Raw genomic sequence first — 16,897 nt, 5'->3', positions numbered from 1 at the left:
AATGAGGTAGTTTAACAGCGTCACATTTCAACCTGTAGCAGGACGCGATGGCCAAGCCCCTGCACTCTGCTCGCAGACCTACTGGCTCTGTCGCCAAATCGGTGGGTTTTCAATGGAGGCTCGCAGCCCTGAGCAGCAACCCTCCCACCCCACAAGGACCTGACTAACCCACCGGCTGCTCGCCTCCCATCCCGCCAGCCAGTATGGCTAAGACCATCGTGCCGAGGAATACCAGCAGAGGCCCCATGTGGCAGTAGGATGGGGACCCACACACCGCCATTCTCACAGATCCCATAGCCCACCCACCTGGGGCTTAAAACTGGCACGGCAAAAGTGGCCATTCCCCCACTGGCCAAAGCCTTTGTGCAGGAGATCGGCACAAGTGGGGGCCCCTGTACACGGAACCTGCCCTGCAGCCGTGGCTCCCTGTCCCAACAGTTACCCTGAAGAGAGAAAGAGAGCGAGAGAGCGAGAGAGAGAGAGAGAGAGAGAGAGAGAGAGAGAGCGCGCGAGAGAGAGTGCGAGCTGAGATCTGGGAGGGTTGTCGGGCTGGAGGAGGTGACAGAGCTAGGGAGGGTTGAGGGAGGTGACAGAGATAGGGAGGGTTGAGTGAGGTGACAGACATATCCTGCAGCCTGGCCATGGAACAGCAGCGACTCCACATGGGGCTGCAGTTCCTTCTGGTAGCCCTCACCTGTGGAAATAGCACTGAGGGCAGGAAGTAAGTTTGGCAAATCATCAAAACGAATGAAAAGGTGCAACTCCCAGCGAACTGGCAGTGCGATAGCCACTCCGACAGTATACTCACCCAGGAACGGAGAGGGTCCGAGAGGTGGTGGCGGCCTGGGTTTGCTGGCCACGGCATAGTACTCCACAGCTCTTTTAAACCGGTCGATTTTGTCTGCTGTCCGGGCCTGCATACCAATAGTTTGGAAAGTGTAAAAACGTTAGAAGCTTCTCCACCTCAATCATGGCAGACAAGGTGCTGGAGTGCTATCGCCAGTGTACTCGTGACCCAAAGCTCCAGTGCTCTGGGGCAGAATAAATCTGGAATTGAGAACTTGCGGTAACTGTTCTCGATTGTTATAAAAACCCACCCAGTTCACTCGTGTGCCTTCAGCGAAAGAAATCTGCCGCCCTTACCCCGGTCTGGCCGACATGTGACCCTTAACTGCCCCCCTGAAATGGCTCTAGCGAGACAGACACTCAGTCCAAATTGGGATGGGCAGCAAATGCCAGCCTTGCCAGTGATACCCATGTCCCCATTTTTAAAACTGCTTCACCACACGAACTCAGAACCTCCATGTTTACCGAAACTCCTTAAATCACAAGGGAAAGATTGTTTCTGTCTGTTCTGTCCTACATTGTAACTTATATGTGAACAAAGAGTAGGAGGCAATTCGGCCCCTCGAGCCCAATCTGTTATTTAGTAAGACCATGGCGTCAAATTCCTCCTCGTCCCAGCACATGCGCCCGCGGTTCCATTGGTACTCACACGTGATTGTTTGAAGACATCCTTGGCCACGGTGTCGAGGTCGCGGATATCAGGAATGTTGCTTACGTAGAGAGCGACGGCTTTGATCACCACATCGCAAGGGGGCAGCACCAGCTGGTGGGCTCTCACCTGGAGGGGGAAATCGGAGTGGGGCGCAAGGAGAGAGTTACAAATGATATCGGCACAGCTTCACGTCAGAGGCTCTTTGTGCACATCCAAGTAACAGTGCTGGACTGTACCCCCGTGTTATACAGGCAGACCCGTCCCCACCAGTACTGTACCCCAGTGTTATACAGGCAGACCAGTCCCCACCAGTACTGTACCCCAGTGTTATACAGTGACAGACCCATCCCCACCAGTACTGTAGCCCAGTGTTATACAGTGACAGACCCGTCCCCACCAGTACTGTATCCCAGTGTTATACAGTGACAGACCCATCCCCACCAGTACTGTACCCCAGTGTTATACAGTGACAGACCCGTCCCCACCAGTACTGTATCCCAGTGTTATACAGTGACAGACCCATCCCCACCAGTACTGTATCCCAGTGTTATACAGTGACAGACCCGTCCCCACCAGTACTGTACCCCAGTGTTATACAGGCAGACCCGTCCCCACCAGTACTGTACCCCAGTGTTATACAGGCAGACCAGTCCCCACCAGAACTGTACCCCAGTGTTATACAGTGACAGACCCATCCCCACCAGTACTGTACCCCAGTGTTATACAGGCAGACCCGTCCCCACCAGTACTGTACCCCAATGTTATACAGTGACAGACCTGTCCCCACCAGTACTGTAGCCCAGTGTTATACAGTGACAGACCCGTCCACACCAGTACTGTAGCCCAGTGTTATACAGTGACAGACCCATCCCCACCAGTACTGTGCCCCAGTGTTATACAGGCAGACCAGTCCCCACCAGTACTGTACCCCAGTGTTATAGTGACAGACCCGTCCCCACCAGTACTGTATCCCAGTGTTATACAGCGACAGACCCATCCCCACCAGTACTGTACCCCAGTGTTATACAGCGACAGACCCATCCCCACCAGTACTGTACCCCAGTGTTATACAGGCAGACCCGTCCCCACCAGTACTGTACCCCAGTGTTATACAGTGACAGATCCGTCCCCACCAGTACTGTATCCCAGTGTTACAGTGACAGACCCATCCCCACCAGTACTGTACTAGTGTTAGACCATGACAGTTCAAAATTATATTTTGAAGTAAATTCTGCTTTGATAGTTCTTGTCACCCTATTATAGTATGGATATTATTAAACTAGAGTTCAGAAGAGATTTACTAGGATGCTACCGGGACTAGATGGTTTGAGTTATAAGGAGAGGCTGGATAGTCTGGGACTTTATTCCCTGAAGCGTAGGAGATTTAGGGGTGAACTTTTAGAGGGCTATAAAATAATGAGGGGCATAGATAAGCTAGAACATCTTTTCCCAAAGGTAGGTAAGTCTAAAACTAGAGGGCTCAGGTTTAAGGTGAGAGGGGAGAGATACAAAAGGGTCCAGAAGGATAATTGTTTCACACAGAGGGTGGTGAGTGTTTGGAACGAGCTGCCAGAGCTGTTGTTGAGGTGGGTCCAATTGTGTCTTTTAAAAAGTATTTAGACAGATATATGGGTCGAACATAGAAAAATACAGCACAGAACTGTCCCTTCTGCCCACGATGTGCCGAACTTTTGTCCTAGATTAAGAACAAATTAATCTACACCCCATAATTCTACCGTAATCCATGTACCTATCCAATAGCTGCTTGAAGGTCCCAAATGTTTCCGACTCAACTACTTCCACAGGCAGTGCATTCCATGCCCCCACTACTCTCTGGGTAAAGAACCTACCTCTGACATCCCCCCGATATTGTCCACCATTCACCTTAAATTTATGTCCCCTTGTAATGGTTTGTTCCACCAAGGGAAAAAGTCTCTGACTGTCTACTCTATCTGCTCCCCTGATCATCTTATAAACCTCTATCAAGTCACCCCTCATCCTTCTCTGTTCTAATGAGAAAAGGCCGAGCACCCTCAACCTTTCCTCGTAAGACCTACTCTCCATTCCAGGCAACATCCTGGTAAATTTCCTTTGTACCTTTTCCAAAGCTTCCTCATCCTTCCTAAAATGAGGTGACCAGAACTGCACACAGTACTCCAAATGTGGCCTTACCAAGGTTTTGTACAGCTGCACCATCACCTCACGGTTCTTAAATTCAATCTCTCTGCTAATGAACGCTAGCACACTTGAGTGGCAACTTTCAAAGATCTATGAACATAGACCCCAAGATCTCTCTGCTCCTCCACATTGCCAAGAACCCTACTGTTAACCCTGTACTCCGCATTCATATTTTGTCCTTCCAAAATGGACAACATAGAACATAGAAAAATACAGCACAGAACAGGCCCTTGGGCCCACGATGTTGTGCCAAACCCTTGTCCTAGATTAATCATAGATTATACAATTTACAGTGCAGGAGGCCATTCGGCCCATCGAGTCTGCACTGGCTCTTGGAAAGAGCACCCTACCCAAGGTCAACACCTCCACCCGATCCCCATAACCCAGTAACCCCACCATACACTAAGGGCAATTTTGGACACTACGAGTAATGTATCATGGTCAATCCACCTAACCTGCACATCTTTGGACTGTGGGAGGAAACCGGAGCACCCGGAGGAAACCCACGCACACACGGGGAGGATGTGCAGACTCCGCACAGACAGTGACCCGCCGGAATCAAACCTGGGACCCTGGAACTGTGAAGCAATTGTTTTATCCACAATGCTACCGTGCTGCCCCCAAGAACAAATTAATCTAGACTCCATTATTCTACTGTAATCCAAGTACCTATCCAATAGCCGCTTGAAGGTCCCAAATGTTTCTGACTCAACTACTTCCACAGGCAGTGCATTCCATGCCCCCACTACTCTCCGGGTAAAGAATCTACCTCTGACATCCCCCCTATATCTTCCACCATTCACCTTAAATTTATGTCCCCTTGTAATGGTTTGTTCCACCCGGGGAAAAAGTCTCTGACTGTCTACTCTATCTATTCCCCTGATCATCTTATAAACCTCTATCAAGTCGCCCCTCATCCTTCTCCGTTCTAATGAGAAAAGGCCTAGCACCCTCAACCTTTCCTCGTAAGACCTACTCTCCATTCCAGGCAACATCCTGGTTTAACCTCACTTTTCAGGGTTAAACGCCATCTGCCACTTCTGGGTAAGATGGGTATAGAGGGATATGGGTCAAATGCGGGCAATTGGGACAAGCTCAGTGGTAAAAACTGGGTGGCATGGACAGGTTGGGCCAGAGGGCCTGTTTACACGCTGTAAACCTCTATCCTCACTACTCTCAGATTGATAACTGTGCAGCAAAAGTTATGTCCGTGTGTTTACCTTCAGGGAAGCCAGTGGATGGTCTGGGCCCAGCAGACTCCAGTGGAAAGCAGCCAGGTCTTCATCGGGGAGTATGTGATTACCTGAAAAATCACTGGCATAATTAGATATCCAGAGGTGACCCCAGGCAGCCTGCTTCCGTCCGTAGAGCTTCCTATCACTTCCCAAGGCGTAAGGCAGCCCGAGTACACTCTGACCTACGGCAGCACCAGGCGATGATTGGTGCAAGCCTCACGTCGCTCTCTCTGACAGGAGCTGGGGAGGATATAGCACGGTGCCCACCCACGTCTCTCAGGGGAGCTGCCCCAACTTGTACTCCCTCAAACACATGGTGCAAAGCCAACAAGTTACCCGAGAGTAGCGATCAGGGGATTGAACTTTGGCGGACTCCATTTCCAGAAGCTTCTATACACTTGAGGCAGGGAGCACGTCACTGTGGGCATTTGGTGGTGGGGGGGGGGAAAAGAGTTGTTGATGCCCTCCTCCTCGGAGAGAGAGTAACGCCCTCCTAGGAGGAGGAGAGAGAGAGAGAGAGAGTAACACCCTCCTCCTTGGAGGAGGAGAGAGAGAGAGAGTAACACCCTCCTCGGAGGAGGAGGAGAGAGAGAGAGAGAGAGAGAGAGAGAGAGAGAGAGAGAGTAACGCCCTCCTCCTCGGAGGAGAGAGAGAGAGAGAGAGAGAGAGAGTAACGCCCTCCTCCTCGGAGGAGGAGAGAGAGAGAGAGAGAGAGTAACGCCCTCCTCCTCGGAGGAGGAGAGAGAGAGAGAGAGAGAGTAACGCCCTCCTCGGAGGAGGAGGAGAGAGAGAGAGAGAGTAACGCCCTCCTCGGAGGAGGAGGAGAGAGAGAGAAACGCCCTCCTCGGAGGAGGAGAGAGAGAGAGAGAGAGAGAGTAACGCCCTCCTCGGAGGAGGAGGAGAGAGAGAGAAACGCCCTCCTCGGAGGAGGAGAGAGAGAGAGAGAGAGAGAGAGTAACGCCCTCCTCGGAGGAGGAGAGAGAGAGAGAGAGAGAGAGTAACGCCCTCCTCGGAGGAGAGAGAGAGAGAGAGAGAGAGAGAGTAACGCCCTCCTCGGAGGAGGAGGAGAGAGAGAGAGAGAGAGAGTAACGCCCTCCTCGGAGGAGGAGAGAGAGAGTAACGCCCTCCTCCTCGGAGGAGGAGAGAGAGAGTAACGCCCTCCTCCTCGGAGGAGGAGAGAGAGAGTAACGCCCTCCTCCTCGGAGGAGGAGAGAGAGAGTAACGCCTTCCTCCTCGGAGGAGGAGAGAGAGTAACGCCTTCCTCCTCGGAGGAGGAGAGAGAGTAACGCCTTCCTCCTCGGAGGAGGAGAGAGAGTAACGCCTTGCTCCTCGGAGGAGGAGAGAGAGTAACGCCTTCCTCCTCGGAGGAGGAGAGAGAGTAACGCCTTCCTCCTCGGAGGAGGAGAGAGAGTAACGGCCTCCTCGGAGGAGAGAGAGTAACGGCCTCTTCGGAGTGGAGAGAGTAACGGCCTCCTCGGAGGAGAGAGAGTAACGGCCTCCTCGGAGGAGAGAGAGTAACGGCCTCCTCGGAGGGGAGAGAGTAACGGCCTCGGAGGGGAGAGAGTAACGGCCTCGGAGGGGAGAGAGTAACGGCCTCGGAGGAGGAGAGAGAGTAACGGCCTCGGAGGAGGAGAGAGTGTAACGGCCTCGGAGGAGGAGAGAGAGTAATGGCCTCCTCGGAGGAGAGAGTGTAACGGCCTCGGAGGAGGAGAGAGAGTAACGGCCTCCTCGGAGGAGAGAGAGAAACGGCCTCCTCGGAGGAGAGAGAGAAACGGCCTCCTCGGAGGAGAGAGAGTAACGGCCTCCTCGGAGGAGAGAGAGAAACGGCCTCCTCGGAGGAGAGAGAGTAACGGCCTCCTCGGAGGAGAGAAACGCCCTCCTCGGAGGAGAGAGAAACACCCTCCTCGGAGGAGAGAGAAACGCCCTCGGAGGAGGAGAGACGGTCAACGCCCCCAGTTTTTACCCAATGGCAGGAGGTTTGACAACCAGAGGGGGTGATACAGATTGAGGACAATTCGCAGAAGAAGCATTTGAGATGAGGAAGGAAGCTTTTTGACTCAGCAAGTGGTCAGGGTGGGGAAGTTGCTACCTTAGCGTGTGGCAGAGGCAGGTTCACGCATTGCTTTCAGGAAGGAATCTGATCACCTGAAAAGGAAGAATGGTGTTCAGGGGTATGGGGAAATGGTGGGAAAGTGGGACGAGGCCTAAATGCCCATTCAGAGAGGCAGCACAGGAGCTTTGGCACGAGGCAAGCCGTGACTCAGAGGGGAACGAGCTCCGGGGTCATTCATGGGAGCAACGGCAGCACAATGACTGGGGAGTTGGAGCCAGCGAGCAGGAGCTACGGGAGAGAACAGAGCAAAGTCTGAACTCACGAGACCTGATTGTGCGCCAGCAAGAGAGCACGGGGAGCGGGGACCCCAATTCTGCAAACCCCTCCCGACCCCCCCCCCCCCCCCCCCCCCCCCCACCGCCAACTCGGCCCATACCGAACCCGCGCGCCCTCCACCTACCCAGCAGCGCGGCGAAAATGCTGAAGTGGGCTGGGTTAACGTTCAGCTGCTTGCCCACCTCCTGCATCAGGTACTGGTTGGTGGTGAGGCTCTTGCCATTCCAGCTCAGCTTGAGGGCGTGCGCGCTGAGGTAGCACTGAACGTTGCACAGGGCGTACTCCGAGTCGTAGGCGATGAGGCCGTGGAAGCCATTCTCCCGGTAGAAGGCAATCACCTCCTGGTGGTGGTCTTCAATACTTTGGACAACCTGCAACACAAAAAGTGGAAGAGGAAGTCAGTGGAACCCGAACAGGAGGCGGGGGGGCGGCACAGGGGAAATGATCCAGAGACAAAGTACAATGCTCGCCAGGAATTGCGGTTCAAATCTCACCACAGACGATGGTGGAATTTAAAATCAATTGAAAAAGACTCTGGAAATAAAAGTCTAATGATCACCAAGAAGCCATCACAGAGTCATCGGGTTTTACAGCACAGAAAGAGGCCTGTTGGTCCATCGTGTCGGCCGTCAAGCACCTATCTACTCTAATCCACAGAATCCGTACAATGCAGAAGGGGGCCATGTGGCCCATTGAGCCTGCACATCCCCAGAAAGGCTCCTTAAATCTGCCCTCCCCTAGTTAATGACCTCTCTACTAAAGGGGAAAAGTTCCTTCCTATTTACCCTATCATACACCTCAATCAGGTCCCCCCTCTCCTCCGTCTTCTCTGCTTTAAGGAGATCAACCCCAGCCTCTCTTCACAGCTGAAACGCTCAAGCCCAGACACCATCCTGGGGAATCTCCTCTACACCCTCCAGCGCAATCACATCCTTCCTATAGTGTGGCGATGAGAACTGCACACAGTACTCCAGTTGTAGTTTAACTAGCGTATTATACAGCTCCATTATAACCTCCCTGCTCTTATGTTCTGTGCCTCGGTTAATAAAGGCAAGTATCCCATATCCCTTCTTAACCACCTGATCTACCTGTCCTGTTGCCTTCAGGGATCTATGGTCAAGCACCCCAAGGTCCCAATGATCATCTGGACTTCCTCACGTCCTACCGTCCATTGTGTATTTATTCCCTTGTCTTGTTAGTCCTCCCAAAATGCATCACCGCACACTTTTCAGGGTTAAATTCCATTTGCCGCTGTTCTGCCCAAACTGTATCAGATAATGCATTTTTTTTTAAAAAAGGAAATATTTTTATTGGCATTTTGCATTTATAAACAGATCTTTGCAGACAAAAAAGATACAGGAACAACAATAGTACAGTACTAGTCAACACTAGAGCCCCGGGCTGTCACCGTGTCTGTAACTGAGGTTCCAGTTCTAATGTATTGTACAGCTTTTTGAAGGGTTCTTACTGGGCCACTCACCGCTTAGTGGCAAGAGTTACACCCAGCTTTACCCGCATGTTTACATCCATTGCCAGGACCCATCCCCTCGTTTGCCGTTGTCTTTGTTTTGCTGGGGGGGGGGGGGGGGGGGGTATTTGAGTCTCATCCAGTGGGTGGCCCTCCTCCCTGTTCCTTATCTGCTGTTTGCGAGCTCCTTTTCATCCAGGCAGCATTCTCTCCCCCACCCAGTTAGCTGCAGTTTTGACAACAAGCCTGTGAAGATGCTTGTGAACTTCATCCATGTGTCGTGGAATCTTTCCTTGGACCCCCTTCTTGCAAATTTTATTTTGATTTGTTTTATTGTCACGTGTACCGAGGTATAGTGAAAAGTATTGTTCTGGGTATAGTCCATAAGACCATAAGACATAGGAGCAGAATTAGAACACTTGGCCCATCGAGTCTGCTCCAACATTTAATCATGGCTGATATTTTCTCACCCCCATTCTCCTGCCTTCTCCCCATAACCCCTGCTCCCCTTATTAATCAAGAACCTATCCATCTCTGTCTTAAAGACACTCAGTGATTTGGCCTCCACAGCCTTCTGCGGCAAAGAGTTCCACAGATTCACCACCCTTTGGCTGAAGAAATTCCTCCTCATCTCAGTTTTAAAGGATTGTCCGTTAATCTGAGATGGTGTCCTCTGGTTCTAGTTTTTCTAACAAGTGGAAACATCCTCTCCATGTCCACTCTATCCAAGCCTCGCAGTATCTTGTAAGTTTCAATAAGACGCCCCTCATCCTTCTAAACTCCCAACGAGTACAGACCCAGAGTCCTCAAATGTTCCTCATACGACAAGTTCTTCAGTCCAGACAGATCATTCCATATATCAAAAACATAGGGCATACATAAATACACAATGCACATACTTTTTTCCAGTCTCAGGAACTCGGGCACGTCAGAGAGCCACTACAAAGCCCTGGGTGGTGCTGCCGACTTCCACTCTGGTAGAAGTCTCCACCTGGCGATCAGTGAGGCAAAGGCTAGGGCATCCACCCCTTCTTTGTCCAGAATGCTGACTGCCCGAAGACCGTCGCAGATGGGCACAGTTCCATCTCAACCCCCACCACCCAGGACATGGCCACGAAAAAGGCCGTCCAGAACTCGAGTCTGGGGTAGGACCAGAACACGTGGGTCTGGTTGGCCAGGCCTCCGGACGCCGTTCCATTTATCTTCCATGTTGGCGCTAACTCGCTCATGCGTGTCTTGGTGAGGTCGCTCTGTGCACCAACTTGAGCTGCATCTGGATTAGCCCGGCGCAGGAGGAGGTGGAGCTGATTCTGTGCAGCGCTTTGATCCTCTCCCCATCTTCTCTTCCATTTTGTCTGGTCTTGTCCAGTGGGATCGTGACCTTTTCTATAAGTCGCCTTCAGGGGAGAGAATACATTTTTGCGGATTCTGCGTCGCGTAATATGCAGTGACGTCAGCAGAGTGTTTACAAGGGCTTTGAGCAGATCACCATCTTGACTCTGTGAGCAACACACTTAATAAACCACTCAACATATTTTACAAGAATCCATACGTTTTTTTTTGGGGCAACAAAGGATATAACAGGAGAGAAATCAGGCGACGAGGATTAAGATAGAAAATTGCTGAAAAGAAGCTATTTAGCAACAAGCTGTGGGGTGTTTTACAAGAATCCAGAGTGTGGGCACTTCCATACCTTTTTGTTTTGCGGCAATAAATAAATAGAACGAGAGAAAACTGGCAACGAAGGTGGAGGCAGAAAATCGCTGGAAAGAAGATTTTCGGCAACAAACTGTAGGACAGCATCGGGAGCAACAGAAGGTTATCAGGGTTCGACTCGTGTGCACCCGCGCACACGAACAAAGACATCAGGCAAAGCACTGCCATCAATCTGAAGGTTTAACAAAATGTTTCAACAGCAACCGTGATTAAGAAGGCCAACAGTCAGCGTATGGAGGCAGCTTCATGCAAGGGTACCAGACTGGGGGCGTTGGTAACTGCACCTCTGCCGTTCCCACCGGCACGATACTCCACCATCCCCGTGGTGGCGGCCCTGAGAGTCTGGGGGCAATGGGGGAGACATGTGGGAGCAGAGGGAGCACAATCTGTAAAAATTACCGGTTTGTCCTGGGAAGTATGGATGGGGGTTCCGGATATGGCGGAGTGCATGGATTGAGAGGATGGGAAATACGTTTACGTTTATAGAGGGGAGCCTTTAGAGTATGAGGGCGCTGGAGAAGTTTGGGTTGGTGAGGGTAAACAAATTCAGGTATCTGCAGGTACGGGACTTGCTACGTAAATAGATGTCAACCTTCCCACTCCTACCGCTAAGGGAGATTTAGGACAGGGTAGTTTCCAGAGGGTGGGTGGGAGATGGGAGCGTCTCGGACATTTACAAGGAACTCATGGGGTCAGAGGAGACGCAGACCGAGAAGCTGAAGCACAAGTGGGAGGAGGAGCTGGAAGGAGAGATAGAGGATGGTCTATGGGCGGACGCCTCGAATGCAGTCAACGCATCCGCAACATGTGCCAGGTTCAGCCTGATACAATTCAAGGTCGTTCACCGGGCTCACATGACAGTGGCCCGGATGAACAGATTCTTTGGGGTGGAAGACAGGTGTGCAAAATGTGCGGGAGGACCAGCGAACCATGTCCACATGTTCTGGGCATGTCTGAAGCTTAGGAGATTTTTGCAGGGGTTTGCAGATGACATGCCCACAGTGTTAAAAACAAGGGTGGCGCTGAATCCAGAGGTGTCGATTTTTGTGGTGTCGGAAGACCCAGGAATCCAGGAGGAGAAAGAGGCAGACGTTCTGGTAACCCGGAGACGGATACTATTAGCGTGGAGGGACTCAAAGCCCCTGAAGTCAGAGATCTGGCTAGATTTCTCTGTTTGGAAAAAATCAAGTTCGCCTTGAGGGGGTCAGTGTTGGGGTTCGCACGGAGATGGCAACCGATCGTCGACTTCTTCGCGGAAAATTAATCATCAGCGCCGCGGGGGGGGAGGGGGGGGGGGGGGGAGAGTCAGTTAGCTTAGGGTAGGGGGTTAATAAAGATGAGACCTGTAAGGGAGGTAGACGGCTTTGCACTATGTATATAGTTTCATGCACATTGTTTATTGTGTAGTTAAATAGAAATTATAGTGCAGGAGGCCATTCGGCCCATCGAGTCTGCACCGGCTCTTGGAAAGAGCACCCTACCCAAGGTCAACACCTCCACCCTATAACCCAGTAACCCCACCCAACACTAAGGGCAATTTTGGACACCAAGGGCAATTTATCATGGCCAATCCACCTAACCTGCACATCTTTGACTGTGGGAGGAAACCGGAGCACCTGGAGGAAATCCACGCACACACGGGGAGAACATCCGCACAGACAGTGACCCAAGCCGGAATCGAACCTGGGACCCTGGAGCTGTGAACTGACAATGCTAACCACTGTGGTACCGTGCTGCCCGCAAATGAGGTGTCGACCTGGTGAAGGTACAACACAGGAATACATGTGTGCTAACCACAATGCTACCGTGCTGCCCAGTTATAATACCAAAAAATACCTCAATAAAATGTTTATTAGAAAAAAAAGAAGCCCGAAGGTTGGGGAAGACTTGCTTTAGTTGAAGTGCTAGCTTTCAGAGAACTGCTCCTTCCTCAGGTCCTGAGGAAGGAGCAGTGCTCCGAAAGCTAGTGTTTGAAATAAACATGTTGGACTTCTTACTGTGCTCACCCCAGTCCAACGCCGGCATCTCTATATCTTAGTTGAAGTGAGTGGGGCCTGGGCTGCAGGGACCATGCACAAGGGAATGCTACACGGACTGCAGGGAATGGGCATTTCGAAGTCTACTCGGGCGAAAAGTCAACACACTCAGGCATAAAAAAAAGGGAACAATTTCCCCAGTTGCTTGTTCAAGGAACTGTTTGTCGGAAGGGAGGAAGTATAGATTTGCGGAGACGGGATCCACAAATGGTGGGAAAAAAGGCACCATGGATGCTTTTGATGAGGATTATGAAACATGGAATTCATATGACGAGTCCAATTGTTTTTAATAGCTAATCAGACACCAGAGGACCTAAAGATCACAGCAGTTTCAGCTCAGTTGGCCATAAAACATTTATGCTGCGACAGAATCATGTTCACCCAGAAAAACCAAGAGATGCAAGGATCCTCCTGTTAATCCTTGTTTTTTCCTTTTAATTTCTGATATTCTGCTATTTAAATTTTGTACATGGAGAATTAATATGCCTTGAAGATGGAATTCACCTTTAACTCAAGTGGCTGGTAAACTTGACCCATGATCTCAGGCAAGGTAGGTTACAAGGAGCGGTTCATATTTTGGATCAGCAGATTCCAGGGAGATCAGTGCTAACACACCTTGATGGACTTGGCTGTTGGCCAATGGACTTTCGAATGGTTGGGGTTTTCTCTGGTACGTTCCTTCCTCTGTGTGACTGTGTTTTCTCTTTTACTTTTGTTTTGATGCAAGAAGCTGGAGGATCACAGCTCTGCGCTCTCACTCATCTAATGGATTCTTTTTGAATATCCAAAGTAAAGATCTTTCTCTCTCCACAGCCAAAATGAATCATCAGGCAATCCAGTCCAGCCACCATCTGAATGCAGGGTCAGTTGTTTAAAGACTGCAAGAGGAACTCTGCTCTTATCTCACTAAAGCTGTTGGTCATTCTGGTGGTGTTGGAATCAAGTAAGATTTGAACAGACTGTTCCTTTGAGTGAAGGCTGAGGCTGTTAATGTGCCTTTCCAGAGGAAAACCTATTGTCTGGGAGCACTGGCTGAATGCTACCGCCAGAAGGTCATCTCCAACCATACACCGGTGCACTGACCTGCATATCGGAAGCAAGGACACATCTTTAATTTCATTTTAATTCCTATTATTTTTACCCCCACCCAGAGTGTCTGTCTGGTGTGTGTTTGGGGAGAGGGTGGGACGGTAAGGGGAGGCGTAGTAGATTAGCTGGCTATTATTCCATTATAATTATTGCAGATTTAACTTTGTTCCAGTTATGGGCAAATAGTTGGTGTTCAACTTACAAATCTGGTGGATATAACTTTTTGAGCAGTCAAGGGGGCCAAATATTCACAAATTGGATGTGAATTATTGGTTCATTATTGGCGTTGGGACTCCGGGGTCTGTCGGGCTGGAATCAACCACGCACTAGCCCAGGGTGTCGCACCAGAGACAAGATCTTCAGTGATTTAGAGCCACATTTTTCTCCTAAACCATTATTGATTGCAGAAAGTTCCAATTCCACTGCCATAGTCACAAAGAATATTTTACAGTTTATAGCGTCTTTAAGAAGACTAGCTGGATATTGTGAATTTGAAACAAAATAATTCGACAGGCTAGTTTGTGGATTATGCAGTGCAGCTGCTGACTCCAAGTGATTTAACTCTAAAAGCTGCTAAAAGTTGGGACATCTATGGAACTGTAACGAGAGAAACATCGCAGATAGGGGCTGGAGCAAAGATCCACAACATGGATAACTCAAGGTTCAGGACTGCAAAGGTGCAACCATGTCACCGTTGTATACAGGTTGCACACTCAGCAGGGAAATGCTAAGTCAAGTGCATGCAAGAGCTGTGGAAAGAAGGGCCTTATTGTCAAGGCGTGTTGGGCTCAGGAAATGTCTCCTATACCAACAAGAACAATACAAGTCAACAATCTAGTCGTGCCCACATATTAGTTCAGAAATCTCATAATCACTCAAAAGACAGAGAATCCGAGCTACTCCCCAAGCTAAAGCTAGGTGCTTTGTCAGTGCAGAGAGATCAATAACATTTCTGGGAATATCCAAAACTTCAGATTGTTTCACAGGTCGGCGCAACATCGAGGGCCGAAGGGCCCGTTCTATGTTCACAGTCAGGAAATTAAAGTGAAAGTGGATACTGGTGCAGGGTATCGCCAATACCTGAGACAATTTATCAAACGCTGAAGCACCTGCCTTAAAAACCATCAAATGCGATCCTAAGGACATACACTGAAGAGGTTGCACCATTAAAAAGATGTATTATGGCGTCAGTTGCAGCAAATGGAAGTTGCCTCGTCACATTGTTCATATAAACCTTCGTGCTCTATTTGGCAGAACATGGTTGGCTAAGATTAGGCTTAACTGGGAAATAGTCAATTAGTGTATTCAAAGAGCAACTTGCAACAACGTCTGGAGAAGTATGAGAAGGTGTTCGAAGATTCGCTAGGCTCGAGAACTGGAGTCCCGCTATACCTAAAAATCAAGCCAGACAGCACACCCAAATGTCTCAAAGCTAGAACTTACCATTAAGCCTAAAATTGAAGAACTAGAAAGATTAGCAAGGACAGGAGTAATCGAACCTGTTGGTCTAAGTGATTGGGTGACGCCAATCGTTCCTGTATTAAAACAGGCCGGCTCAGTGAGAACTTGTGGAGATTTTAAAACTATTAACCCAGTTTTAGGTGTAGATCATTATCCACTACCGCTGATTAAGACATATTTCCTGGAATTTCTGGAGGACAGAAATTCTGTAAAATTGATCGGTCACGGCCATATCTGCTGATCAATGTGGCTACCCCTCCCGCTTTGCCATAGGCTACAAGAGCAGATCACAGCCACTACTTATGATCATGACGCACAACGGTCTGTTACAGAAGACTTCCTCTTGGAGTAATATCTGCTCACGCTCTTTTTCAAAGATCTAGGGATCAAATTCTAAGTTTTTTGAATGGAGTACAATGTTATTTATGACACACTCATCACTGGTTCAAGGGAACAGAAACCTTTGGAAGAATTTAGACGCTACCCTGAAGTGGTTACTGAGCCACAGCCTGAGAATTAAAAAGGAAAAGTGTGACTTTTTCCAAGTCATCCATTAATGACCTGACAAAGACGGTTGACACAAAGAATCGAAGAAAACTTCTGCAATCTTAGAAGCACCACAACCTCAAAATGTGACACAAATAAGATCGTTTTTAGGATTGATTAATTATTATGGTAAAATTGTGCCAAATTTAGCAACACGATTGAAGCCTTTACACACATTATGTGTCAAACAGGCATGCAGCTGGTCAGAAGAATGTGAAATGTATGTGAAAGATGCTTCACGGAAATCAGAGCTGTTATAATCAAAAAAATGAAGTTGTAGTTAGCTTGCGACGCCTCACCCTATGGGGTTGGTGCAATCATCTCGTACATTATGCCTTCAGGAGAGGAACGACCGATAGCATTTTCTTCACGCACTCTTACTAGCACAGATTACGCCCAGCTGGAAAGAAGCTTTGAGCATCATTTTCGGTCCAAGAAGCTTCCACCATTATCTGTATGGACATCATTTTATCCTTTTGACAGATCAATGACCTTTGGCTACAATCTTTGGGTCGTGTAAGGTATACCTCCTTTGTCAGCTTGCAAAGTGCAAAGATGTTCATGGCTATTGTCAGCACACACTTACCATATCCAGTACTGCAGGCCCGAGCAGCATGCAATTCACGATTGCTGTTACAAGTCAAGCATGACCCAGAAGAAAATTCTGTCAATATTTTGTATTTCTCTCTCGTGGATAAGGTACCTGTGACTTCATCTCAAGTTCAAAGATATACAAGAACCGATCATGTTTTGGGGAAGGTGATGGACTAGGTCCAAAAAGGAACATTGTCAGACGTTCATAGGACAAATCCAAATCTCAAACCCTACATTACATGAAGACTTGAGTTGGCAGCACAGAATGGCGTTCTATTTTGAGGAATCAATGTGATTATTCCTTCGTGCTTGTGTGGTAGAGTCCTTGACCAAATGTATGAGGGAAATCCTGGTGTAGTGAGGATGAAGGATTTGGCACGTAGTTATTTAGGTGGCCAGGATTAGATGCTCAAATTGAAGAGAAAGTTGGGCATTGCCAATCTTATGAAAACTAAGGAAGACCCCACCATTATGTTTGAAAAAAAAGGAATTGGGCACTTTAATTTTTTTTTTTTGAAAGTGAGTATTCAACCAGGGAGTGAGTGTGCCAGCAATGAGAAATAGGTACCAGCGATGATCAAGCAAAGGCAGGTCCAATGCCATACACCGACCAGACGGATGATAAAAGAGTTTGGAGACGTTACTTGCTGCACAAAATGAGTTTGCAGAAATGAGGTTCTACCTTCA

General features: G+C 49.2%; 1 protein-coding gene across 1 annotated transcript in view; it reads right to left on the bottom strand.

The window, feature by feature from the left end:
- Positions 1-16,897, bottom strand: part of fam120c (family with sequence similarity 120C) — a 58,045-nt gene that overhangs the window by 23,237 nt on the left and 17,911 nt on the right. The window contains exons 2-5 of the mRNA XM_038782095.1: positions 7,425-7,671; positions 4,897-4,979; positions 1,496-1,624; positions 809-914 (exon numbers count right to left, since the gene is read on the bottom strand). Of these exons, the coding sequence (XP_038638023.1) occupies positions 809-914; positions 1,496-1,624; positions 4,897-4,979; positions 7,425-7,671 (565 nt within the window). The remainder of the gene's footprint in view (positions 1-808; positions 915-1,495; positions 1,625-4,896; positions 4,980-7,424; positions 7,672-16,897) is intronic.

Source organism: Scyliorhinus canicula, chromosome 21, assembly GCF_902713615.1.
Source record: "Scyliorhinus canicula chromosome 21, sScyCan1.1, whole genome shotgun sequence".
NCBI classification, from domain to species: Eukaryota; Metazoa; Chordata; class Chondrichthyes; order Carcharhiniformes; family Scyliorhinidae; genus Scyliorhinus; species Scyliorhinus canicula.
The sequence above is the reverse complement of the archived record's forward strand: the minus strand, read 5'-3'. Positions and strand labels throughout refer to the sequence as shown.